Source organism: Mesoplodon densirostris, chromosome 16 (assembly GCF_025265405.1).
Source record: "Mesoplodon densirostris isolate mMesDen1 chromosome 16, mMesDen1 primary haplotype, whole genome shotgun sequence".
NCBI lineage: Eukaryota > Metazoa > Chordata > Mammalia > Artiodactyla > Ziphiidae > Mesoplodon > Mesoplodon densirostris.
In genome coordinates this window covers 26,467,434-26,492,524 of record NC_082676.1, presented here as the reverse complement: position 1 = coordinate 26,492,524, position 25,091 = coordinate 26,467,434, and the positions used below count along the sequence as shown (strand labels likewise).

General features: G+C 49.6%; 1 protein-coding gene across 4 annotated transcripts in view; it reads left to right on the top strand.

Annotated features, from left to right (window-relative positions):
* The window catches only part of DNMT3B (DNA methyltransferase 3 beta), a 35,639-nt gene extending 10,756 nt beyond the window's left edge, over positions 1 to 24,883 (top strand). The window contains exons 2-23 of one of the 4 annotated variants that reach the window (XM_060119865.1): positions 2,265 to 2,427; positions 3,354 to 3,415; positions 4,937 to 5,044; positions 5,957 to 6,082; positions 6,734 to 6,943; positions 8,296 to 8,454; positions 10,815 to 10,922; positions 11,812 to 11,956; positions 12,653 to 12,712; positions 13,823 to 13,948; positions 14,088 to 14,132; positions 15,331 to 15,410; positions 15,714 to 15,826; positions 16,189 to 16,372; positions 16,912 to 16,996; positions 17,914 to 18,059; positions 18,389 to 18,479; positions 18,800 to 18,948; positions 19,785 to 19,870; positions 22,419 to 22,488; positions 23,230 to 23,348; positions 24,713 to 24,883. In XM_060119865.1, coding sequence (XP_059975848.1) covers positions 2,271 to 2,427; positions 3,354 to 3,415; positions 4,937 to 5,044; positions 5,957 to 6,082; positions 6,734 to 6,943; positions 8,296 to 8,454; positions 10,815 to 10,922; positions 11,812 to 11,956; positions 12,653 to 12,712; positions 13,823 to 13,948; positions 14,088 to 14,132; positions 15,331 to 15,410; positions 15,714 to 15,826; positions 16,189 to 16,372; positions 16,912 to 16,996; positions 17,914 to 18,059; positions 18,389 to 18,479; positions 18,800 to 18,948; positions 19,785 to 19,870; positions 22,419 to 22,488; positions 23,230 to 23,348; positions 24,713 to 24,854 — 2,571 coding nt within the window. In that variant the 5' untranslated portion in view covers positions 2,265 to 2,270 and the 3' untranslated portion in view covers positions 24,855 to 24,883. Of the gene's footprint in view, positions 1 to 2,049; positions 2,080 to 2,264; positions 2,428 to 3,353; positions 3,416 to 4,936; positions 5,045 to 5,956; positions 6,083 to 6,733; positions 6,944 to 8,295; positions 8,455 to 10,814; positions 10,923 to 11,811; positions 11,957 to 12,652; positions 12,713 to 13,822; positions 13,949 to 14,087; positions 14,133 to 15,330; positions 15,411 to 15,713; positions 15,827 to 16,188; positions 16,373 to 16,911; positions 16,997 to 17,913; positions 18,060 to 18,388; positions 18,480 to 18,799; positions 18,949 to 19,784; positions 19,871 to 22,418; positions 22,489 to 23,229; positions 23,349 to 24,712 lie in introns of those variants that run through there. The other 3 variants (XM_060119866.1, XM_060119867.1, XM_060119868.1) reach the window with 3 other exon arrangements.
* Positions 24,884 to 25,091: the final 208 nt, after the last annotated feature.

The window sequence follows — 25,091 nt, the reverse complement described above, 5'->3', positions numbered from 1 at the left end:
CTTGATTTCAGCCTCTGACCTGATACCAGCTCCTCACTAGAAGCCCTGTCTGCCCCTCCCCCCTTCACAGAGCTCCCCTTGGACCCTCCTGGTAACTTGTACCCCATGGCCCAGGCTCCCACCCCCTGCCAGGCCACCCAAGTTATTTAGTTCACTGGTTTGGCCTGAGGCGAAACGCTGGAAATTAATCATTACTTTGAACCACACTCCAGCAGATTTCCTGGGATACTGGCCACTTGGACTCACAGGAACTGGCCATAGGTCAGACAACCTGTTCTTCCGGGTCAGGGCTTAAGACTGAAAGGGGCCGAGAAGTAGCTGGGTCAGGCGCTCCTCCTTTTCCCTGGGGCTGGTGAGAATCCTTAACATGTGTTGAGAGAAAACACCAGGAACTGTGAACCTGCATACATACCCTGGGCCACATGGGGTGGTTAACTATATCAGTGTATACATTTGTGACCCAGGCAGTGTTTCTTTTCTTTTTTTTTTTTTTTTTGTTGGCGGCTTCGTGAGTGGCTTGCGGGATCTTAGTTCCCCCACCAGGGATCGAACCCAGGGTCCCGCAGTGAAAGCGCTGAGTCCTAACCACGGGACTGCCAGGGAATTCCCAAGGCAGTGTTTCTTTAACGTGCATATTGATCACCCAGGGATCCTGTGAAAATGTTGATCATGATTTAGTAGGTGGGTGAGATTCTGCAGTTCTAACCAGCTCCGGGGTGATTCCCTGGTCCCTGGTCCATATGGGGACTAGCAGAGGTCTAGTTGCCCCACACCCACACCTGGGGGATGGACCGGTGCAGAGGACAGAATTGAGAACCCACGTGACATCGCAAATCCGCAGTGGGGCACTGCAGGCCTCATCAGTGAGCCCCACAGCGCCCCCTGGTGGGTATGGTGCCAGCGTCACCACTGCAAGCTTGCAGCCTAGACGATACATCTGGAAGGTACCCTGGAGGCTAGCTTGGTCATCAGGCACCATGTGGTGAGTCTCCAAGATGGGGAATAGGGGCTGGCAGTGATCAGCCCCCATAGGCAGCCATTTGCTGGGGAAACTTCCCAAGCAGGGTTCCAGGACAGGACAGTGTGGCACCAAATACTGGAGCTGTTTGGGGTAAACAAAGGAATGGGAGCCTGGGGGCCTCACCCTTCTGATTACATGTGGTTTCTTAAAAAAATTTTTATTTTATATTGGAGTATAGTTGATTAACAATGTTTCAGGTCTATTACATGTGATTTTTTGACTTTGGAGACTAATCAATCAGGTCTGTGTGTCAGTTTTCCTTTTCTATAAAATGGGCCCACAGTCACATTAGGAGGAATAAATGAGAGCAAGGTGCAGGTTCTTGAGGCCAACATGTCGCAGGCAGTGGGCCAGGTCGAAGGTCGCACAGCCCTCCAACGCATCCCTGAAGACCTGGCCCTTCCCTGAAGACCTGGCCCGAGCTGGTCTTAGCTGAATAGCCTAGTGATGGTGCGGATACCAGGGTGGGCAGCAGTGGGGAGGCAAAGGCCCAGAGGTGGGGTGTGGCTGGAGCAGATGGGGAGCCATGCCCCTTGTTAAATGCCCCAGTCCTTCCCGCTGTGTCTCCTCCATCCCTTCCCTTCTTGGGAACTTGGGACTCTGAGCCCCAGCTGGTAAGGGAGGAGGAGAGTGAGCGACAGGCCAGCAGACCAATGGGCCCCTGAGGTTGGGGTGGGGCGGGGCTTGTGCTGCCATGGAGAGGAGAGAAGCTGTTCTGTGGGGGAGGAGGGGGCGGGTGGGAAGAGGACCTGGAGATTGAGGGGAAGGGAGAGAGCAAACAAAGGGGTCAGGAGGGAAAATAATGCACTGGCTTCCTGAGGCCCTGCAGAGGCTGGGCAGGGAGAGAGGGCCAGGGGCAGAGGGGACCAAGGCTGGCGGCAGGCAGGCCGGGGCAGGCAGGCCCTAGATGGCATTGTTTGAAGTGGCCGGCTAATTGCACAGAGCAGCCTGAGCCTCCCTCATACCACGGCCCAGCCCCCTCCTCTGTCCTGGGTGCTGGCTTCTGAGCCTTCAGGTCGAGTGGCCACATGGAACCAAGTCCCGATCCTCCGAGTTTGGTGAGGGGGGCAGGCTATGGGGGGCAGCCTGGGCGGGGTCCTTGGGCGGGAGTATCACCCTGAGGACAAGTCATGGGGCCTCTCTTGGCCTGAGGACCTGGAGCCATTGGCGGGAGGTTTGGGGGCGTGCTGCCCCCTTGTGCCCTTGCTTCCCTGCTACCCTCCTCATTCTGGCCCTCGCGCAGGAAACAATGAAGGGAGACACCAGACAACTCAACGGAGAGGAGGACGCCAGCAGGAGGGACGACTCCATCCTCACCAACGGGGGCTGCAGTGACCAGTCTTCTGACTCCAAGGACGCACCCTCGCCCCCAATCCTGGAGGCTATCAGCACCCCGGAGATCAGAGGTGGCAGAGGTGGAAGAGGTGGCCTGGCCTGTGGGGAGGACGGGTGGGCAGGAACTGGGGACCACAGCTGGCACACGAGCCTCCGAGCAGGCTCAAGGCAGGTTGTGGGGCAAGAGCCTCATACCACGGCTCTGGGGAAGCTCTAGGGAAGGGAAGAGGATGGCGGCAGAGCCCCTGGCCTCCCTATTTTCCCGTCACCTCAGCTGGGACTCTGAGCAAGTGACCCCAAGGCGATGACCCTTGTTCTTTTCCAGACATGGGGGTGGTCGCGGCATAGATAGACTGAGGTTTTTCGCCCTTTTACAGGGGCACCCCTCTCCCCTAGCAGCTGGGCCTGTGATTTTTATGGGAAGAAATACACTCAGGCAGGGAGCATCTAAGGCTTGCTGCCCATCCCACCCTCTCCTCCCTTCCCCTCTGCTGCTCCCAGATCAGATCCCTTGGGATCCTCCCCACTGAGATTTTCTGGCCCAGCTGGTTTGGAAACCCCTGTATTGTCCCATCCCGCTATTGAGAACTCAAATTGCGCTGTCCAATAGCACTTTCCAGAGGGTGAAAGTGCTCTCTTTCTGCATTGTTCACTCCAACAGCCAGGAGCCACATGTGAGCACTTCATGTGGCTGCGATGGCAGGCGCTGGAATGCTCATGTAAGTGGAGTTAGTGACCACTGACTGGAGCAGCACAGTTCTGGAAGGAACGTGTCAGGAGTACCTTCAGTAGTGTTTCAGGTCCTATATTTCACGCAGGCCTTGGGTCCTGTTTCCTTACTAATACGTTGAGGGGACTATGGGTCCCGAGGGGTTAGGAGTTAACCCCTGAAGATGCCAGTGGGTTTAGGGAGACCCCAGGCCACAGCCCAGAGAAGAGACCAGGACAGGCTGGCGGCTGCCCCTTCCTCAACAGACTTTGGTTCTTTCCTCCACAGGCCGCAGATCAAGCTCACGACTGTCTAAGAGGGAGGTCTCCAGCCTGCTAAGTTATACTCAGGTACCCGCTCCACTCTCACTTTTTGGGATTCAGGGGAATTCTCTTTGGTTTGCATCACATAGGGAACCTGAGGCCCACTTAAATTGGTACCCAGTAAATACTTGTTGAATGAGGAATTTGAACATTGCTAGGCACACAGAAGAAAGACTTCCAGCAACCTCACTTAGGATGCCATTTGCTGCTGTTATTTGCCAAGTTTTTGAAATTATTTTTTTCTCAATCTGGATGATCAATTACATTGATAAATTTCTACTGTAGCAAGCTGTCCTTTTATTCCTGGAATGAGTCCAACTTGCTCATGGTATGTTTTAAATTGGATGTACTTTAGCATCTATTCATGAGTAAAATGAATGTATGATTTATTTCTTGTAATATATTTTGATTTATTTCTTTGATAGCAAGGTTGTGTGGCCATGTGACCTCAAGGATTTTTTTTTTCACATTGGAAAGAATTTGCCTGGTTTGTTTTAGTGGATTTTCAACAATCACTGAAATCTTTTACCACTTGTTGCAATATCAGTGTTTCTGCTTGATTAGTTTTTTCCAAGTTATAGTTTTTCCATGTTTTTTTCACTCCTGACATTTACGCCTTCTGTTTTCCTATTAATCATATTAGTTTTATCAATTTGGTTACTTTTTCAAAGAACCAGTGTCGGGCATTGGGACAAAGTTATGGACAAAAGTTGTGGACCAATGAAAACCTACCCTCATACAGCTTCTCTTATCCTCATGGAGGACAACAAGTGGGCACCCATATGATGAGGAATGAGAGCTGTGTGGGGAACTGGGAAGGGACAGTGCTGGATCAGAGGCTCAGAACAGCTGTTTTAGTCTCTGAACACTTCCTCTGTGCCCTGCCTTGGGCAAGCGTGCATTATTTGATGCTCATTATAAGCCTGTTCTTCCCTTATAAGGGAAGAACCACTGTACCAATTTTAAAGAGAGGAACGGACTCACTCGAGGCCTTGTGTTGGCAAGTGAAAGTCAAGTTCTTAACACTCCGGCAAGACCTCGAGCCACTCACCACTGCTCTGGTTCTCATGCTCAGTTTTTGTTGGGTTTGGTGTGCAACATGGGACTTGACACAGGATTGGCGCCATTTGACTTGACACAGGATTGGCGCCATTTCTTCTTGGTCACTGTAGCAAGAAGCATCTTCCTTGAGCCTGTGATTTCTCCCAGACACTGTTAATTGTGGAGATTAGGTCTCCCTTGGTCTCCCTGCTGCGCACAGTGAGCTAGTCTAACCATGGTGTGGGCACGGAAGGCTTCACGATGCACTTTGCATTGACACCATTTCTTTGGTTTTCTAATTCCACCAAGGTTTCTCTTGAATTCATGATCTTGAATTCATGATCATGTGGTAAGCCACTGCAAAATATTTTTTGAACAAATGAGGTTGAAAATCTTTTTAAGTCACTCAGACCAATATTATGATTGTTTTCTATATGATTGGCTCTTCATTTTAAAACTATTTTGGTTATATGACATCCGAAAATTCATAATGTTTCATTTGTAAAGGATCTGACGGGCAATGGAGATGGCGAAGGGGAAGACGGAGATGGCTCCGATACTCCAGTGATGCCAAAACTCTTCCGTGAAACCAGGACTCGGCCAGAAAGCCCAGCTGTAAGTGCCAGCTCTAAGCCAAGGCACTTCAACCACACATCAGCCTGCATTAAAAACCTTGTCCAGGATCTCCCTGGGGGAACTTTGAACAAATGTTTTGAAATTGGAAAATGATAGCAAAGCTCATGAATTATCATTGTGAAGGTTTTCACATGGCAGTTCTCTACTTTTTTGGGAAGAACTCTAAGAAGTGCCCAAGGGTGATAGTTTGCAGGTGGATGATTCAACTGCCAGTTACCTTTGGGAGTCGTTTCTGTAGGTGGATTCTGTGACTTAAAATCTGGAAACGGGAAGGCAATTACTGCTCATGGTCACCCAGCCTGTTAGAAAGCAGGCTGACACTTGGTGACCATGGCAGGTGCAGTTGGTAATCTCACCCATGTGATGTGTATCATCCCGTTTTTTTACAGATGACAGAAGACGCCGGTAGTTTACTCAAGGTTAAACATTAACTCTTGTGTGCAGGATTTGAACACAGGTCTGCAACACCCAAGTTCATGCCATTTTTGAGAAGGAAGCATAAGGGCTTCTCATCCGTCTTGATGATCCAGTACCTTCGGGAGGAATGCAACAATAGTAATAATGCTTTTGGAAAAGAAAAGTGTTTGGTTGAGAGTAAACTTGGATTTTATTTTTCAATTCAATTTGCAGGTGCCAGTTTCAGCTGTGCCAGGCAGAGTGGGACCTGCTGTAGATTGTCAGGCAGCCCTGCTGGCCACCCTGATCCCTTATCCCACAAACTGGGGAGTTTCTGGGTGGGAAGTGACCAGTCCAGAATCCCTTCCTGCTAGACCACCTTGTTCACTTCTGTTGGCCTGAGGCTGCATCTCAAGCCCAGTCCTCTGGGCCCCCTGTCTAAGACCCCAGCCTCCATTCACCAAAGGCCTCGTGCTTATCCTCTCTTGCTTCCAGGTCCGAACCCGAAATAACAACAGTACCTCCAGCCGGGAGAGGCTCAGGCCCTCCCCACGTTCCACCCGAGGCCGGCAGGGCCGCAACCACGTGGACGAGTCCCCCGTGGAATTCTCAGCTACCAGGGTTGGTTCCCCGGACGCTCAGACCCCTGCCCCCAGTCTCTAACTGGGAGATCTGCCCCTCTCACCACACCATGGAAAGTGGCCGCTGTTATAACCTGCTTCCTTTCTTCACACTTATCACCCTTTCAGGGCCTTACCTTTCCTTTCTCTCCCGGGTGCTGGGTAAGCTCTTCCTAAGCCCGATGACTTCTATCCTGGCCTGATCCCTGGATGGAACCGTGGTGGGAATGCAAGAATTCCCTGTTGACTGGGTTCTTACTCCTCCTTGGAAAAAGCTCAAACCACTGATACCAGAACTGTCTTGTCTCCTTAGTATCTTCAGTGACTCTCTTGAGGCAACCCCATGGGTTACAGCAACTCTCGACTCCTGTTGCAAGGCTGGGCACCAGGGAGCCCTCTCTGAGCATCACTCATCATCCTGACTTGGTCCTTGATTCTGTCCTTGTCCTTAAGGAAGTTGCTTTCTCTCGCCACTTAAGGGACACTTACTTGTTCCTGGAAAACCATCCTCGGTGGTGGTCTCTGTTTCATTAACTTAACGTCTTCACTCTGCTTCACTTCTGGTTGCTTGGGAAGCCATTGGGGGTACCACTGGTCTCTGGTCACCCGCCTGGTCTGCTGTGGCCCAAGCTATGTGTCCTTTTGTCCACAGTCCCTGAGGCGGCGGACGGGATCATCTGCAGGCACGCCATGGCTGTCCCCTACCAGCTCCTACCTCACTATTGACCTCACAGATGATGATGTGGTGCCCCAGAGCAGCAGTACACCCTATGCCCGCCTGTCCCAGGACAGCCAGCAGGAGAGCATGGAGTCCCCGCAGGTGGATGCAGAGGGCAGAGATGCAGACAGCACTGAGTATCAGGTACCACTGGGGAAGGGCTGAATATAGGGAGAAGGGAACACTTACCCAGAGGTGACTTACTACGGTTTTTGTCACTTTTATCATAATATTTGAATTCATTCGCCAAGTACATTTTTCATATACAACATGGTCCTTGCTATATCCTTATCTCCTAGAGATAACTCAAGCACCAGGTTAGTTTACCATCGGATTACTGATTTTCTGAACATGACATCTTTGTACCTAGATATATATACCTTATATACATAATTCATAATTCGATTCATCATGTTTACATATACAATTGTTGATCTGCTTCTTTCCCTTATTAGGAACTGGAGTTGCCTCGCTTTCATGTCTATAATCCATTGTATTGTATAATCCATCTAGGGTTGTTCATAATTAACGAGTTGAGCTTGTTGGTTTCACTCAGGCTTTGCTATATATGCATGTGTATATGTATGTACACATCATGTAGAAATCCTTTTTTCCATGTACATGACTTCAGAGTAGATCTTTTTTTTTAAATTAATTTATTTTTGGATGCCTTGAGTCTTCACTGATGCATGGGGGCTTTCTCTGTTGCAGCGAGCAGGGGCCACGCTTTGCTGTGGTGCACGGACTTCTCACTGTTGTGGCCCCTCCCGTTGCGGAGTTTGGGCTCGAGGCACGCAGGCGTCAGTAGTTGTGACATACAGGCTCAGTAGTTGTGGCTTGCGGGCTTTAGAGTGCAGGCTCAGCAGCTGTGGCGTATGGTCCCAGTTGCTCTGCAGCATGTGGGATCATCCTGGACCAAGGCTCGAACCCGTGTCCCCTGCATTGGCAGGCGGACTCCCAACCACTGCGCCACCAGGGAAGTCCCAGAGTAGATCTTATAGATACATTTTAATAACCTGCATGATTCCATGGGCATCTCACCTTTTATGGCAAGTTTTTATGTGCAAGTGGCCAAATTTTTTTGTGTGTGTGCATTTTAATGGCTTTGTAGTATCCCATTTGATGGCCTGTGATGGGAATATCCAGGTTTTTTACTCTGATCTTACTTCCTGTAAGTTTTCAGTTAATATCTTCACAGATACTAGGTTACATGTTACAGGTTACATATTATAGATCCAATATAAAAAACCCCACGTTCCTGTCAAACAACCAAGCCTGCCCATGCTCTGCCCCTTATTTTCAAGCCATTCTCGCTGAATTTTCAACCAGGAAGTGTTGGAGGTAGGGAATTTCCTGAGGAACTCTGCCTGCACTTGCAGGAAGCCCTGTGTTGGACTCCGAGGCAGTTGCCATCGGGGTCAGTGCGACAGGCAGGGTTTTTCCTTGGCCCAACTGGTCTGTCTCATTGCGATTCCTTCATGTGGTTTTTCTTGCAGGACGGGAAAGAGTTTGGAATAGGGGATCTCGTGTGGGGAAAGATCAAGGGTTTCTCCTGGTGGCCTGCCATGGTGGTGTCCTGGAAGGCCACCTCCAAGCGTCAGGCAATGTCTGGCATGCGGTGGGTTCAGTGGTTTGGCGATGGCAAGTTCTCCGAGGTGAGTCCGGGGCAGGGTGAGCTTTCATGGCCTTGCAGACCCACAGTGTTTTCCTTCTCTTCCTTTTACAGTTGCCTTTTAAGATAATGGCCTGCTTTCTGCAGGTGGATGAGACTATGTGACTCTGTGTGTCCAAAAGGAGGACAGAAACTTCCCTTGCTCATTGGCTCACACAGGCCAAGAGCTCTGGATCCATGGCCACCTGGGCTCTGTTGGTCTATTTCTCTGTGGCAGAGTCACCAGTATGGATTCTGAGGGGCAGGAGAGGCCACCTGGGAAGATACCCTCAAAGTATCCCAGTGGAGAAGCCTGGAAGAGAAAGGGGTGTCTGACTCAGTCATTTAGTCCTAGGGGCAGAGACATCCCTGGCTAGGCTTAGAGATGGATCCAGGGTCACCTGGTGACAGTTATGGAAAAGCTCTTTGAGTGGTGATTTCAGTGTTTCTTGATTATTGATATTAGCCATTTAAAGCTCACCTTTTGTGTATATATGTATGTATGTGTGTGTATATATATATATATATATATATATATATATATATTTAAATACTTTGTTAAGATAAAAATTTGCTTACAGTGCAGTGCATAGATCTTAAATGATCTATGATTCAATGAATTTTCAAAAATGTATGCACATATGTAAACAATATCTCAACCCAAATATAGAACATTTCGACCTCTGCCGTACGTTCCCTGTATATACCACCCCTATAGGTGACCGCTGTTCTGATTTCTATCACTATAGACTAGTTTGGATTATACACAAACTTATGTAGATAATATAATATATACTGCTTTGTGTCTGGCTTCTTTTCATGTACATATATTTTTGAAAGTTGTCCTGTTGTAAAACTCATCTTTTTTTTTTTTTTTTTTTGGCGGTACGCGGGCCTCTCACTGGTGTGGCCTCTTCCGTTGTGGAGCACAGGCTCCGGATGTGCAGGCTCAGCGGCCATGGCTCACGGGCCTAGCCGCTCCGCGACATGTGGGATCTTCCCGGACCGGGGCACGAACCCGTGTCCCCTGCATCGGCAGGCGGACTCTCAACCACTGCGCCACCAGGGAAGCCCAAAACTCATCTTTCTTGATGAGAGTCTATGCTGGGGATGAATCAAGCTACTTTGATTCTTACACCTTTTGGAAGACACCTTCATAGACCTCCAGGTTTTGATTAGAATGCGGCAAACAATACTTTTCCTGTGATGTTGTCTTTAGCGCATCCCTCAATGTGTCCAGAGGTTAGGTGAGGTACAGCAGAACAAGTGGGCTGGAGTGGAGGCAGGTGTGGGAATGAAGGGCCAGCTGGTACATCTGTGGGACTTGGCCTCAAGTTGAGATTCTTGTTTTCCCATAAATTGGGCCATTTGCCATTAACGCATTGCAGTTCTCAAAGGGCAAGAATAATATGACCTGGAGTATCCCTCGTGGAGAGAGTCTGCATACAGAGGTCCTCCTTGGCCAGCAGAGGGAGCTGAAGGACGAATGTCCTGGGCCTGTGCTCGCCCTGAAGCATCTAATTGCAGGGCGATGACTTGTGTGCAATGAAATGAAAAAAAACATGGAGTGTTTGTCATTGCTTTGGCCCAGTGAGACATAAAATGTGCTTAGCAAGACTTAGCAAGACTGCGTCTGATGCTAATATTTAAGGTGCTGTTATGTTAGCATTATGGGATGGGATTGCAGTATGGGGCCTGGTGCTTAGGCCGCTTGCTGTATTGAAGCAGTTTGGCATTGGGGTAGCACCTGCATTTCCATGCACAACTGTGTTGAATCCCAGTTCCTTCTCACCAGTAGTGGCAACGCTCCTATGGGTGGTTGGGCTTAGAGATTGAGAGGGGAGCATGAGTGCCAGCACTGGGGAGAATGAAATATCACATGTCTTGTCAGCTCTGAAACCTGAACGCCCAGTTTCATCTCATAATTGGCAACCCAAGTGGTTCATGCATGGCCTGGGGACTTGGGGATGAGACTTGTAGAATCTGGATCTTTAGCCCCAGTGGAATTCTTGTGTTAACAATTCATGATTACTAAAAAGAGCTTACTCTGTGCCAGGCACTGTTCTCTAAACACATCCATTAGCTCAATTAATAAAAGGGTAAAGTAAGTAGACAGTAAGTAGTAATCACAGCTATTTGTCATGCTCACGAAGGAGGAAAGAACATGTGCAAAACCCCTAAAATTGGAGCATCCATGGTGAATTTTAAGACTGAGCTCCAAGGGGGGGGTCACACAAGGGATCATGAAAGTCATTTGCTCTGAAAATATCTGTGAACCTGATCCCCAGGAATAAGCCCATGAGAAACCCAGGGCACCCAAGACACAGGCTGTAGGTGAATGTTGATGATGGCTTTCTCTTCTAGATACCAGCAGATAAGTTGGTGGCCTTGGGGTTGTTCAGCCAGCACTTTAACCTGGCGACCTTCAATAAGCTGGTCTCTTACAGGAAGGCCATGTACCACGCTCTGGAGGTAACGTGATGGGTGGCTGGGGCCTGGCCCCAAGAATGGGGTTAAAGCAAGAAACATACAGAAAGCCAACTCAGGCCTCAGTGTGGCCAAGGATGGGTTGGAGGGGACTGGGGCAAGCAGGGAGGAAGGAGGTTAAAAGACCATGGCCTGACAGGCCATGCTGGGAAGGGAAGGAAGGGATTTGAGACTGTCCATGATTTTCCAGTGCTACCCCAGCTCCCCGCTGGTCTCTGAATGAGGAAGGAGGAGCCCTGGGAAGTAGGAGGCGATATTCGAATCAGTGAGCAAGCTTTTCCAGAGCTTGTGGTTCAAGGCCAAGACTGGGCAGCTGCTGAGGGTCAGCTGCTTCCTCCCCTTGTCGGTGGGATCCGTCAGGCTCTGTCATTCCTCTACCTTGACTTGCAACTGAAAAGATCAGTGTCCTCTGTCCAGCATTTATGAGACAAGCTCTGTGCTTAATTAGACATGTTAAGTCCTGGTGCTTCTGAAATAGGACTTAACACCTCCACACCTTCATTAAGGAAATAAAGCAAGAAACCTGGAGCTTTCTCAGAGGCCGTGATGGTGCTGGCTGATGCTTCTCCTGTAGCTAAAAGGGACACAGCGAATTCTGATTCTCTGCCCTCGAGAGGGAGCTGACCACTCCAGTTCCCTACAAGGAAGAGATCATATTCGGTGCCTGTGTGGGGAGACGTAACGCTCCCCCCATGGCCTGTCCCTGCACAGGCCGTTCCCCGCTGTCACATACCACAGCTCAGGACAGCTGTCTGGCTATGAAAGGGCCCAGTGTAAAAGGGAATGCAGGCCCCAGCAAGGGGCATCCCTGGGTGGGGCCAGGCAAGCACCCGCCGCCCCTCCTGTTCATCAGATTCTCTCTCTATCTCGGCAGAAAGCCAGGACGCGGGCTGGCAAAACCTTCCCCAACAGCCCTGGAGACTCGCTGGAGGATCAGCTGAAGCCCATGTTGGAGTGGGCCCACGGGGGCTTTAAACCCACCGGGATTGAGGGCCTCAAACCCAACAACAGGCAACCAGGTGGGAATGGCTCCCTGTGACAGCACCTCTGCTGCTGCTGGTGGGAGCCCCCTGGGGAGATGCAGTCACCCCCTGCTGCCTCTCATCCCACCCCCGCTTTACAGCAGCCAGTCAGCCCTGGCTGGCTCCTTAGTTTAGTTAGTTTTTTTCCAACAGCCTAGCCTTTTCTAGTTTCACTGGACACTTTCCTGCCAAAAGGTCAAGTACACATAACCGGGATTGAATCTGTTCTTTGTTTTTTGTTTACCTTTTAATTGTTTTACATCTTTATTGGAGTATAATTGCTTTACAATGTTGTGTTAGTTTCTGCTGTATAACAAAGTGAATCAGCTGTATGTATACATATATCCCCATATCCCTTCCCCCTTGCGCCTCCCTGAGTCTGTTCTTAAAGCTTGAGTAAACAGAGTCAAGATGGAATCTTCACTAGCACCTTTTTTTAAAAGGAAAAAATAGGTAAGATCTGCATATTGGAGAAAACTTGGAATGTGTTTTAAAAAAAACCCCACAAACACCCAAAATCTATAAGTCACCTCCATTCAGAAAGGGGCATCATCTATCCTCACGTTGACCAATATTGCATTTCCCCCATTATTAGGGATCTTGTTGTCACTCTCCAGAAATCCAGGATTTGTCTTATAATCCTTATATTTAACGCAGTGTTTTCTGTTTTGTTTTGTCCCTCCCCGCCAAAAGTGGTTAATAAGTCGAAGGTTCGTCGTGCAGGCAGTAGGAACTTAGAAGCAAGGAAACACGGTACTCCCTCCCCATCTTTTGACTATGCACTCTTTTCTCTGCACTTTCTTTCAATTTCTTTGCATACACAGTGGTCACTGGAAAAGAATCAAATCTGTTAAAAGTCAACCTGAACTCTTACCCCTGCCCCGTCACTCCAACCTTCACAGCTGCCCTTTAGGGCAATATTTTTGGGTGTGCACGTCCTTCCAGCTCTTTCTGTACACTGGTTGGATTCCTGCTTTCCCTTTGTTTCTCAATATTTATCGTATAAGCACTGTCAAATGTCGTTTTCTCACTAAAGTGTCCTTATGATTTTTAACGGCTGTGTAATTTTCTCTCCTAGGGTCAGAGTCAAACTTAACCATGTCCCTTATGGATTATACTGTATAGAATGAATAAAAATACAATGGAATTTATAGACATATAAACAGTAGCCACCTAATATAATTAAATGTTTTCTAGTAGCCACATTAAGAAGCTTAAGAAAAGAGTAAAATTAATATTGATCATACACTTAATCTATTTCCAACATTTTAGCATTTCCAACAGTCAGTCTAAAAAAATTAAGATATTTTACATGACCTTTTAGTCCTATTTTCAATATCTCATTTTTGATATGTCTTAGAACATCTCAATTTGGATGCTAAATTCTCATTAGAAATACTTGATGTCTTTTCACACATGTCCAACTTGTTCCAAATGAATTAGTTAATTGGATCAATTGCAGTTTTTAAATTCACATAGAAGTTAAATGTAAAATGCAGTTCCTCAGTCATACAAGTGACATTGCCAGTTCTCAGTAGCTACATGTGGCTATCAGCTCATTGGGGATCATAGACCGTGTCAGGGTTTCATCTATAGACTGAGCTGTGTCTAATTCTCTTTGTGCTGGGTCTAGAGCATGTACTTTGCAACTACAGCTGTTGAAGACCCTGTACGTGGGTTAGCTACGTGAGGAGTTTTAAATTACGTCCTCATGCAAATTTTCCATAGAGGGGCCTGAGACACCCAGAGTAGACTCATGTCATGGCCAGATGCAGCTGGCACCCAGGCATAGAAAGTAGGGTCCTGTCCTCCCAGCACCCTCCTCCCACCCAGCCATGGCTGCCTTCTCCTCACCTTTCACAGAGAACAAGACACGAAGACGCACAGCTGACGACTCCACCACTTCTGACTACTGTCCCCCAGCCAAGCGCCTCAAGACAAATTGTTATAACAATGGCAAAGACCGAGGAGAGGAGGACCAGAGTCGAGGTGACTGTGGGGCGAGGAGGCTGGGGGACGGTCCATCCTCACGTGGAAGTGGGCAGGTAGTGAGGACCACTCAGCAAGGGCGTAGATGATCAGTAAGAGGCTCCCCGACCTCATCTCACACCTTCTCTTTTCTCAACAGAGCAAATGGCTTCGGATGTTTCCAACAACAAGAGCAATCTCGAAGGTAAGGCCCTATCCTTGGTTGGCTTCCCTGCCTGGGTAGTGCTCCCAGCCTGTGCTCCAGGCCTGCTGGTCTGCCCTGCGGAGGTCCACCCCCAACTCTGCGTTGACCTCGGGTCGAGGCATGGACATCTTACTCAGATGCTACTTAGAATGAGTTGCCTGATTTTCACTGAGGCTGATTCCTAAGATCAGTGAGCAGGAAGTGTGCCTGGGGACAGAATGGAAATGACGATGCTTGGGCTGGGAGAGCCCAAAACCTGAAACCATAATCTATGACCTCATGAGCCCCCTGAACGAGCACTGCAACTGGCTTTGAGGTGAAAGGCGGACACACTTCACCACTGTCACTCTCCAGCCAACTCTGGTTCTCTGCCCTGGCTGGGAATTCCGCTGGAATTGAAGCTGCCCAGTACTCATCTAATGGAACTCATCTAATGGAATGTGTGAGGACAGCTGTCTATTGCTTCCTCAGCCCGATGTCCTTTAGTCAACAAATATTAAGTGGTTAGTCAGTGCTGGGTAGGAAAACAACAGAGCTGTTGACCCAGGGAGCCCCGATTGGAGCAGGCCCTTTTGATTCCGGGAACCTGGACCCGTGATCCTCCTATCCCCCAAGACGCCTTCGTCTGTCTGCTTCCTGGCAGGGCGTGCTTGGTATTTATTTTGCAGGCCCAGTCCACCTGGTCAGTGATGTACATCAGTAAGACCTGCTGATGTGAAGGGACAGGATAGCCTATAGTAAAAGGACCCGGGCTCTGAAATTACAGCCATGGCTCTGTGTAGGATTGGTCACGGGCAAGTCCTATCATGATGAGACAACAGGCAAACTGGCATCACCACAAATTCTCCAAAAGTCCCAGTCTGTAAAGAGTCTTTAAAGATTTTTCATACCAGGCCCTCCAAGCTTGGTTCCTCTGCTGGCACAGCTGCTCCTTGTTCTGTTCTGTGGGCACCACCCTGCCCCCCCGTTTCTGGGTCAGACCTTTGCCTGTCTTGTGGGACCTTCTGCTTGGAGCTGTCGATTTAGCCTCTCCATCTCTGGAACAGAGATGGCAACTTTGAAGCACAGTCAAAGGAGCAAATTGTGAAGAATCTCTGGCATATTCCTAACGTGGAGTAAATAAGAACGAGACCCAAGGCTTCAGCAGCTGATCTTGGGGCTTTCATTGCCACAAGCTGCATCCCTGTCTTTCTTACAGATAGCTGTTTGTCCTGTGGTAGGAAAAACCCCGTGTCCTTCCACCCTCTCTTTGAGGGTGGACTCTGCCAGACGTGCCGGGTAAGACCAACCCCCACCCTGGACTTTCCTGCCCCTTCCCTTCTTCTCAACTTCCCTGCACTTCCCTAGGATGAAGCACCTGCGTGTAGGCGGTGGGGAAGGCTCTAGTGGGGCCCGATCGCCCCACCCTTCCTTCCAAGGGGCGGTGCCCCGCAGACCCCAGCCAGTTGTCCCTGTAAAGAGCACCAGGCCGCCCATGACCTGTTCTGTGGCTGCGTTCTAGGGCCTCCGCCAGTGAGCAAGCGAGCGGGGCCTGGAGGTCCCTGATCTCCGATTTCACAGGCATTTCTCTCTGGTTGCCAGGACCGGTTCCTTGAGCTGTTCTACATGTACGACGACGACGGCTACCAGTCCTACTGCACCGTGTGCTGCGAGGGCCGCGAGCTGCTGCTTTGCAGCAACACGAGCTGCTGCCGGTGAGCACGGGGACTGGAGCCTCGCTGACCTGGGGACGGGGCCCGGAGTCAGTATTATGTCTGTGGGGGCCTGTCCTTGAAGGTTCTATGTCCCTGAAGTAGAAGTGGGATGTAGGGATGGGTTTAAGAAAGGCAGGGAGCGGGCTAGAGAAGGATCCCCAGAGCTGCCTGTGGACTGAGGGTGCCCAGGTTTCCAGGGAGAGGTTGCTGTTCCTCACACACAGGGCCTTCCCGCCCATGGGAAAGGGCAACTGGGGGCCCGAGAGGGTTTCAGCCAGCACACGCCAGCTCCGTGGGGAGGGTAGGGTTCGCAGGAGAGCCGCCTGATGACGGGCACCCCTCTTCCCCGCTACCCGGCGTAGGTGCTTCTGCGTGGAGTGCCTGGAGGTGCTGGTGGGCCCGGGCACGGCGGCAGACGCCAAGCTGCAGGAGCCCTGGAGCTGCTACATGTGCCTGCCCCAGCGCTGCCATGGCATCCTGCGGCGCCGCAAGGACTGGAGTGTGCGCCTGCAGGCCTTCTTCACCAGCGACCCGGGGCTCGACTATGTAAGCCTGGCACCCGCCCCAGTCCATGGAGTTCACAGAAACAAAGCTCCGCTGTACAGAGGAGCGTCTGAGAGCCTCAGACTGGAGCCCGGCTAATTGTCCCATGTGCGCTTCCCAGGCGGCTCCAGTGTTCTTCCCTCCCCTCCTTCTTGGCTTGGCTTTTTCAAGGGCCTGCTGAAGAAATAGGGATGGAACTGACCCAGCCTCAGTCTTAGTGGAACTGCAGAGCGGAGGGAAGCCTGTGACCTACTCCCAAGTCTCAGTGGGCATATATGGCTTTTCCTGGGCTGCAAGTTCGTGGAGGAGCACGTGTCTTTTTGTGGGTGACTTTGCACCCGTCTCAGAGCCGCATCTGTTCCGTGTCTAAGGGTAGAAGGGCCACCTGTGCCAAAGCTCCCCAGGGCATCCCAGCGAAGAAAGGGCAGAGCTCAGGGCTTGTGCCCCTCAGAGGAAGGCCAGCCCTTCCTCCTCCCAGAGCTTGAGTCCCCCTCCCCATACCCACACCTTGACCTCCATGACCTCTTTATTTAACCTGGCAGGAAGCCCCCAAGTTATACCCTGCGATTCCCGCAAACCGAAGGCGACCCATTCGAGTCTTGTCCCTGTTTGACGGAATTGCGACAGGTGAGTTAGGAGTTCACCTGGGCATGCTCACCTGATCCAGGTGTCCGTTATCAGTGTCAAGAAAGACCCCTGGGAAGTACCTGTTGGTCACCTGTTCTGAGAAATCCACTGGCTCCTTGTCTCTCTCCTCAAACCTCTCCACCATTTCACCCACCTGGTCCTCTTTTGGTCCTTTTTAAAGGCCTGGATACTTTAGCCTCTGCATTTTATTTTTTACTATGTACAGGAATTTTGGAAAATTATTTTCCGTTCCATAAGCATAGATATATTGGAGGTTATTAACCGGGCAACTGTTCTCCTAACATCTCTGATCTTGTACCTCCCGTTTCCTCTAGGTTTCCCATGTATAGAATAAGCATAGCCGACATGCATGTTTGCCCCTGGGCACTTTGCCTGATTTAACTCATTTAATTGTCAGAACTGTCCTGTGATGCATTGTTAGGAACATTTCCCTTTTACTAGAGCAGGAAGCAGTGAGAATGAGTTGCTGTGCACTTAGCATCACTTGTACTTCTATGTTCACCGGTGTCCACCTGCCTAAAACACTGATAGCTTTTAAAGCTTTTTTTTCTCAGCATGGTTTTGGAGAAGATACCCATTCATGTATCTGACTCTGCTGGGGTGGTAGATGGGGGGCCTTGGCTATGTGCCTGTCAGTTTTAATAAATGCTGCCAGTGGGCTATACCAGTTATGCATATATATTTTCTTCATGAAACTCCACAGAGAGCCTGGGGGCCCAGTGTGCAGTTAGGTAGGGTTAGACCCTGCCATTTGCAGGGGTCCACTTGAGGACTGCTATGGCCTTGCTGTGTCTGGTCTGAGTTCTGGAGATGGCTTAGAGTCACTGAAAGGAGGGGCCCTCGGCAGGACAACCCTGATGTCTTTTCTCTCCTCCTCGACCCCACCCCCCAAACAGGGTACTTGGTCCTCAAAGAATTGGGCATCAAAGTGGAGAAATATGTCGCCTCTGAGGTGTGTGAAGAGTCCATCGCCGTTGGAACTGTTAAGCACGAGGGCAATATCAAATACGTGAACGACGTCAGGAATATCACAAAGAAAAATGTGAGGGCAGCCCCCCTCTTCCTCCACTCCCTGAGTCCCCCACATCCTCACAGCCACGTTGCCACCTTCTCCATGCCCGGGGTTGTGGCAGAAGAGAAGGTTTGGTTCCATCAAGCTGTAGTGTTAAACCCGCAACTTGGAAATCAGTCAGAATGATTTAGATCTTAGCGTATCCTGAGCATTTGGTTTTCTTGGGTTAAAGGTAGAGTTGGGAGACTGAAATCACCAAGCAAGACCTAGAAGTGGGTTTTCTTCTAGCTGGTTACCTGGAACCCAGCCTGTTCACCTCTCCATCCTCACCCCCATCCCGGACTGTTTTTCTCTTGCAGATTGAAGAATGGGGCCCCTTTGACTTGGTGATTGGTGGAAGCCCATGCAATGATCTCTCAAATGTGAATCCTGCCAGGAAAGGCCTGTATGGTGAGCATCCCATCTTTCCCGTGGCCCCAAGAGACCCTATGTCCCCTGCGTGCTGGTCCAGGAGGAGTGGGCTGAGAGGGAGCTGTTAGCTTCTGGCCAAACTTACCTGTTGCCTCTGTTCATGCCTCATAGTGACTCCCCAGTCCCCAGAGATACAAATGAGTACTGCAGTGCTGATGCCTGTCATTGCAGAGGGTGGCAGGGAGAAGGGACAGTAAGGCATCAGCTTTAGCTGGTCATCGGGAACCCATTGGTCTCAGAATGGAGGGGTGAGCTGAACAGTTTGAACCTGGCTCTGCCGTTTTCTTTTGTGGGCTCAGAGGGCACAGGCCGGCTCTTCTTTGAGTTCTACCACCTGCTGAATTACACACGCCCCAAGGAGGGTGAAGACCGGCCTTTCTTCTGGATGTTTGAGAATGTGGTGGCCATGAAGGTTGGCGACAAGCGGGACATCTCTCGGTTCCTGGAGGTGAGGGGACCCGGGGTCTTGATTGTCAAGATAACATGAGCATGAAGGCCCTGCTGGCAATGGGGGTGTAGGGTATTTCCAGTGTTGCGAATGATTTCCGGGTTCCCCATGGAGGGCATGGCTAGGTCTGAGAGTAATGGAATGGAGTGGGTTGGTTCTCTTTAGTACTTGGAAAACATTTGGTCTCTCACCTCACCCCAAACCCATTGAAGTCAGATGATGAAACCATCACCTACTTTTGGAGACATCATGAAAGAGATTTTTTACTCTAGAGAGTTTTTTTTTTTTTTCTCACCCTTGTTCCCAGAAACTCTGCATTAGGGACCATGGGCAAGTTAATTATTTACTGTTTAATATGCATCAAGCACTGTAGTAAATACTTTATGTACATACTTATTTCCCCCCAACTTTAGAGCTAACGTTCTGCTAGTGAGGTTATAGAACTGGCTGGTCAGTTCCCTCATGCCCTGTGAACCTGACCAATCAGTGGCAGAAGTCAGATTTTGCCAACACTGCATTTCCATAACCAGGACCTCAACCTGCTGGATTTCAATTTTGAGCTGCTTTTACCACTGTACACAGTACATTCTGTAATAACATGGCGTGCCCCAGGGGATACTTTCTCTTACAACCTGCCGGTCTGATGTGGTCTCTTTCCCCACCATTAATATGGGGGCACTAGCTATGTCCTCCAGTCAGATTCTTGAGGGGAATTAGTCTGTCCCTTGCCTGGCAGGAACCATGCCTCCTGCACAGCCAGGGGACTGCCATGTCACCTGTCTGCTTCCTGAATTCTGCCATGGGCTCCCAGCAGCTTCCCTTCTCTCTCCCTGCAGTGTAATCCAGTGATGATTGATGCCATCAAGGTGTCTGCTGCTCACAGAGCCCGATACTTCTGGGGCAACCTGCCCGGGATGAACAGGTAACAAGGGGCTCCGAGTGGGGCAGGTAACAGCCAAGTTCAATATAACTAATGGTATGAGCCATTAACCATCGACTCTTATGAGAGAGACACATTGGAACCTTGTAGAAAGAGCTGGCTCTGCTGAGAAAAGGCCTCACCCTCTGCTTCAGACCAACCTCTTCAACCATAGGGTTATGGTTGTACACCAAGTACTGTACACCAAGTACCTGAGAATCTCAGGCCAGGATTCCTCAGTACACTTACTTCTGCTCTGCCTAGGGACCTGGTGCTTAAAAGTGCCATGTGTTGGAGCAGACTTCTTCCCAGCGAGGGATGCTGATGTTTCTACACCCCACCTCTCCTCCCAGTTACAGTCCATTGGGAAATGAACTTAATCTCCCTGCCCCTGAGACGAAGTGATCCCTGGACCAGGCCTGTGGTGACCAATCAGGTGGCAGAGCTGAGATAACAATTGGTAGCCCAAAGCCTGTCTCCCTTGGATTTTCTTGACTGAGATCTTTCCCCAACTTTTCACTAGTCCTTTCACGTTGAAAGCCACAAGGCAAGTTTTTTGGCTGAGGATTAATTATCTCCGTTATGTGGCTTCACGGAGACCAACCTGCTAATTAAGATATCAAATGTGATGGTAATATAACTTGCAAATGAGTTAGCTTCAAAAAATTCTTCTTTAAAAGGAAGTGTTGGAAACATAACTTTCAGACATTTAGCAAAGTGTGGACAGAGGTGAGAAGGTACTGGAATAGCTTGGGATTTCTGTTGGGTGTCTTACATTTTCATTATCAGCCCATCAGATGGTGCAGTGTCCACGTCTGGAATGAACTTGGCTTATTCACTCCATTCCTGAGCTGTCACCGTGCCAGACACTTCTGACCCTGCTACCAGTTCCGTGGTGACTAGATGTCAGTCTTGGCTCTCACAGAGCCAGTGAGGGAGGCGTAGAGAAGACAAATGATTTCAGGGTCAGGGTTGGAGGGGGCACTGGAAGAGTTGATGGGGAGGCTTCTCATCCCAGCAGGACCCAATGTGATGGAGTGGAGACATGCAATTGAGAGCAGAAGGGAGAGGGTCAGGGAGGCCAATGACGGGCATTCGCAGAGCAGCTCTGGAGAACAGTGTTCCAGGGGTGGGGAGTGGGTGTGGAGTGGGTGTGAGAGGAGGGCTGAGAACTCCGAAGTATGGGCCAAATTATGTGAGGCTTGTAGTCATGGCAACACATATTTACTTTGACCCAGGAGTTCACGTGAGATTTTAAGTGGATGAAATGAGTTGTGTCTCTGGTTCTCAGGGTTTCTGGTGGAAGAATAGACTATCACGTGATGAATGCAGAAGTGGGAAGGCAGCTGAGGTGTTGTTCAGGGGAGGAGGGCTCTGACTTTGATTACTGTGTTGTGCTCAAGAGGTACCATCCACATGCACTGAACACAATGAGAGCAGTGGCTCCAGGAGGGTGTCCTGTGGGATTACAGGGAAGGATCAGATTCTAGGTAATGGGATTTGCTGAGCATTATCTGAGTTGGGATGAGAAGTGAGCTGCTACAGGTGGGCTCTGCAGGCTCCATGACTCGGCCAGCGTCAACCCCGGGTCACAGACCCAAATCCAGCCTTTAGACCAAACATCTTGGTTGTTAAGATTTCAGTCCTAGAATCAACAGAAGGTAGAGCAGGGCTGTGAGCCCTTAGCTCCCCTGGGTCCATGGAAGAGTTGGGAATGGAGAGAGGGTGAGGTCAGTGTGAGGTATTATTCTGTGTTCGATGGCCCCTCTTGCGGGCACCATATCCAATCTTATGTCTGATTTCTTTTTGGCCTTGGAGTTACATACACAGGGATGCTGTGACATTCATCAACTCTGTGCATTCAGACCTTTTGTTGGATTTCTGGTCTGGACCTGCTTAACCACTTCATTTTCTAAAGTTCTATCCATTCTCCTTCTCAAGCATCTGTTTTTCCTCTCTCTGCTTTTGCAGGTTTCAGTGGTGAAAGTTACAAGGGGGAATTAATTTTAGTCCTTTTGTGAACCACCTTTTGTCTTTACTTGGACCCACTATTAAAGCCTCCTGAGGCTGCACTCCAGCAATAAGCAACCAAATCATGGGTTTGATGTGCTAGTTGTAGTGAGTTGACCCACAAAGACCTAATCCAAGCTCCTGAGGCTCAGAGAGGTGGCAGAATTTGCTCAAGGTTGTTCACTCAGCCAGTGAGCAGTGGGGCTGAGACTGAGGTGTCTCCTGACTCCTCCAACAATGTGCTTCCCCATCCTGTTCCCCTCAGTGAAGGAGCTTTGACTATTGTTAACATTTGGGAAGGAGGAGCATTCACTCCTGGACATTGGGCTCCCCGCCCCCTGGCCCCCATCAAGGGGCTAGTCTGTCCCTGGCTCAGCACACAGGCTTGTGCTCATGCCAGGGCCATTCTTATCATGTATTTGTAGCAAAGTTCACTGCCAGAGCACGTTTTGCAGCTTGGGCTCTCACTCCCACCTTGGGAGGCTCCTAGCCAAGGCCCCTTTCCAGGTGGTAGAAAGTAATGGGTTTTGGATGTTCTCAGGCCTGTGATAGCATCAAAGAATGATAAACTCGAGCTGCAGGACTGCCTGGAGTTCAATAGGACAGCAAAGGTAAGATGTGCTCTGTGCCTGGCCCACTGGGAAATGCACTTGGTGATCTCTAATCGGGACTTGACCTTGGTGTCCAATTGGTTCCTGCCCCTCCCCCCACGTGACTCCCTGGTGCTGGGCTTCTTTCCCCCCATAATTGTTCTATCCTGTTTTCAAGTACAGTGTAGGAGAGGTTCTTGATAAACAGAAATCACTATGAGAAAAGGCAAGTAGACTTTCCGATTGTGAAGGCACACTCCACGGAGACTCAGCTCATCCTCCCAGTGAGAAATGAGTACACTTTTGCAGAAAAAAAAAAAAAATCTACAGTTAAGTCATGGATAATTCTATTAAGATCTCCATAAACTTACTTTTCAATGTTTCCATTAAGCTAAGCTCCATTCATTCAAGCCCTGGTTGACCATCCTCTACAATCTGGGTGGACTTTTAATTTTGCTTAATCTTGCTTGATCAATAACTCTGTTTTCTTGGCCCCCATGTGATCTCATTTGTGGTCATTTGTTGTTTATCTCTTGTTCTCTCTGAGGCTGGTCCTGCCTGTTCATTAATTTCTTGGTGTTTGTGGGAAGCACAGAGTGTTCTTGTCCTTCCAACTCTCCTTTTCTCATTCCCTCTCGGAGCCTGGCCCTGACACTCTCTCTCTGCCACCCACCCTCCCTCCTCCTTCCCTCACCTGCTTCTGAGCCTTGACCCAGAACCCTTCATTCTGTGCTCACTCCATGATGTCGTTTTGTTCTCCAGTTAAAGAAAGTACAGACAATAACCACCAAGTCGAACTCGATCAGACAGGGGAAAAACCAACTTTTCCCTGTTGTCATGAATGGCAAAGAAGATGTTTTGTGGTGCACTGAGCTAGAAAGGTGAGCAAGGCTGTACGTGGAAAGGGGAATCGAGCAGATAGAGAGAAAGGGGAAGAAAACATGGTTAAGGCCAGCAGTGGGAATGGGCAAGTGCTTGCCTTAATTCCACATGGTCTCACTGACCTTCTATGTTAGCAGGGCTGGGAGTAACCTTTTCAGTTAGTGCTTATTTCCTAGCAGAAATGGCAAAAGGGTTGTGGTGGTGAGGAATCCAAAACACGAGGTCATGAGATGGCACATCTGTCTATGTTGGCTGTGTTGCCCTGGCATTTGCCTGCCCCACCATGCTGGGACACTAGGATGTATGAGGATCCAGCTAAAGGAAACCCTGCCGACGTGCCATTGCTCTTTCTCAGGATTCCTCCTGCCAAGTTGCTTGTTCTAAAGCTGATTCCTCCTTAGCCACAGTCTGTCTTCTCCCTTACCCATTTATTTGACTAAGTTGGTAGTGTGTCTATTTTGATTCAGAGAACCAGCTCTTAGATTTCATTTCTGCTGTTCTGTATTTAATTTTTTTCTCTCACTCCTTTTGTTTTATTTTGTTATTGTGATTAGAATGTAGTAAGGGCTATGACTATTCCTCTCTTTACATTTTTGGCTGTGTTTTGTGGTTATTTGATAAGAGTATTTACATTCCAGATATTTTAGTTCTACAACTGGATTTATTTCTTGGTATAATTTGTGGTATTAGATTGTAAACCTGGGAAACAATGAGGTCCAGTGTATCTGTAGCCTCTTCCCAGACCTGTGGTAGAATTCCATTCAGGAGGCTGTTGGTATATTTGGTTGCCATCTACCATTAAGTCCAGCTTGGCGCTTGATCCAGCAGTTTGCTTTGAAGAAGGAAACAAAATGCAGGATGCTTCAGTTTACTCATGGTAAATTATCTGAGCATCTGCTGATTGGAAATAAGGTCCATTCTGTGAGTGTCCTTATTCCTTACTAAGGCAATTTGCCTAACTTCTGTCCTTGTGTGGTTTGAAGAGAGGTACGTTTCTGTCTGCTGGCTGGCCAGCCATCTTGGCATTCATTCATTTGAGAAAGGTCCACTGAGCACCATCTATGTGCCAGGAGCATTGTGCCAGTCAGTATAGGGATGTGCATAAGACAGGTGCCGTCAGAGAGGGACCATGCCCTCATGACAGTCATTTGTGCTGAAGAACTAGTGGGCCTGACCTCTGGGGGTCAAGAGAGGGCTCATGTGAAGGCCTGGTGGGCCTGGTGGAAGGGACGGGTCAAAGGGCAGGAAGAGCAGCACCACATTGGCTGCCGAGGCGAGGATCCCCCAGAGGCGTTAAGCACGCTGGAGGGGGCACATCTGACTCCCTGTGTTTTCACTCTGGTGCCCCCCTCCCCACCCCCAGGATCTTCGGCTTTCCCGTACACTACACAGATGTGTCCAACATGGGCCGTGTTGCCCGCCAGAAGCTGCTCGGGAGGTCCTGGAGTGTACCTGTCATCCGACACCTCTTCGCCCCCTTGAAGGACTACTTTGCCTGTGAATAGTACCCCAGGCACCAGGGCCTGTGGGCAGAGCCACGACCCAGGAGGTGCACCCAGGCTCTGCCCTTCCCAGCTCAGCTGTGTGGGGTCGGGCCGAGTACCTCGTCGGGAGCAGAGCTGCCTTGTCCCCTCCTGGCAGGGGGACCCCGAGGTGCCATCTCCTTGTGCACAATTCAGACCTGGCCGCTCGGAGCGGCCAAACACGGTGCTCATTTTGTCTTCTAAAATTTTAAAACTTGA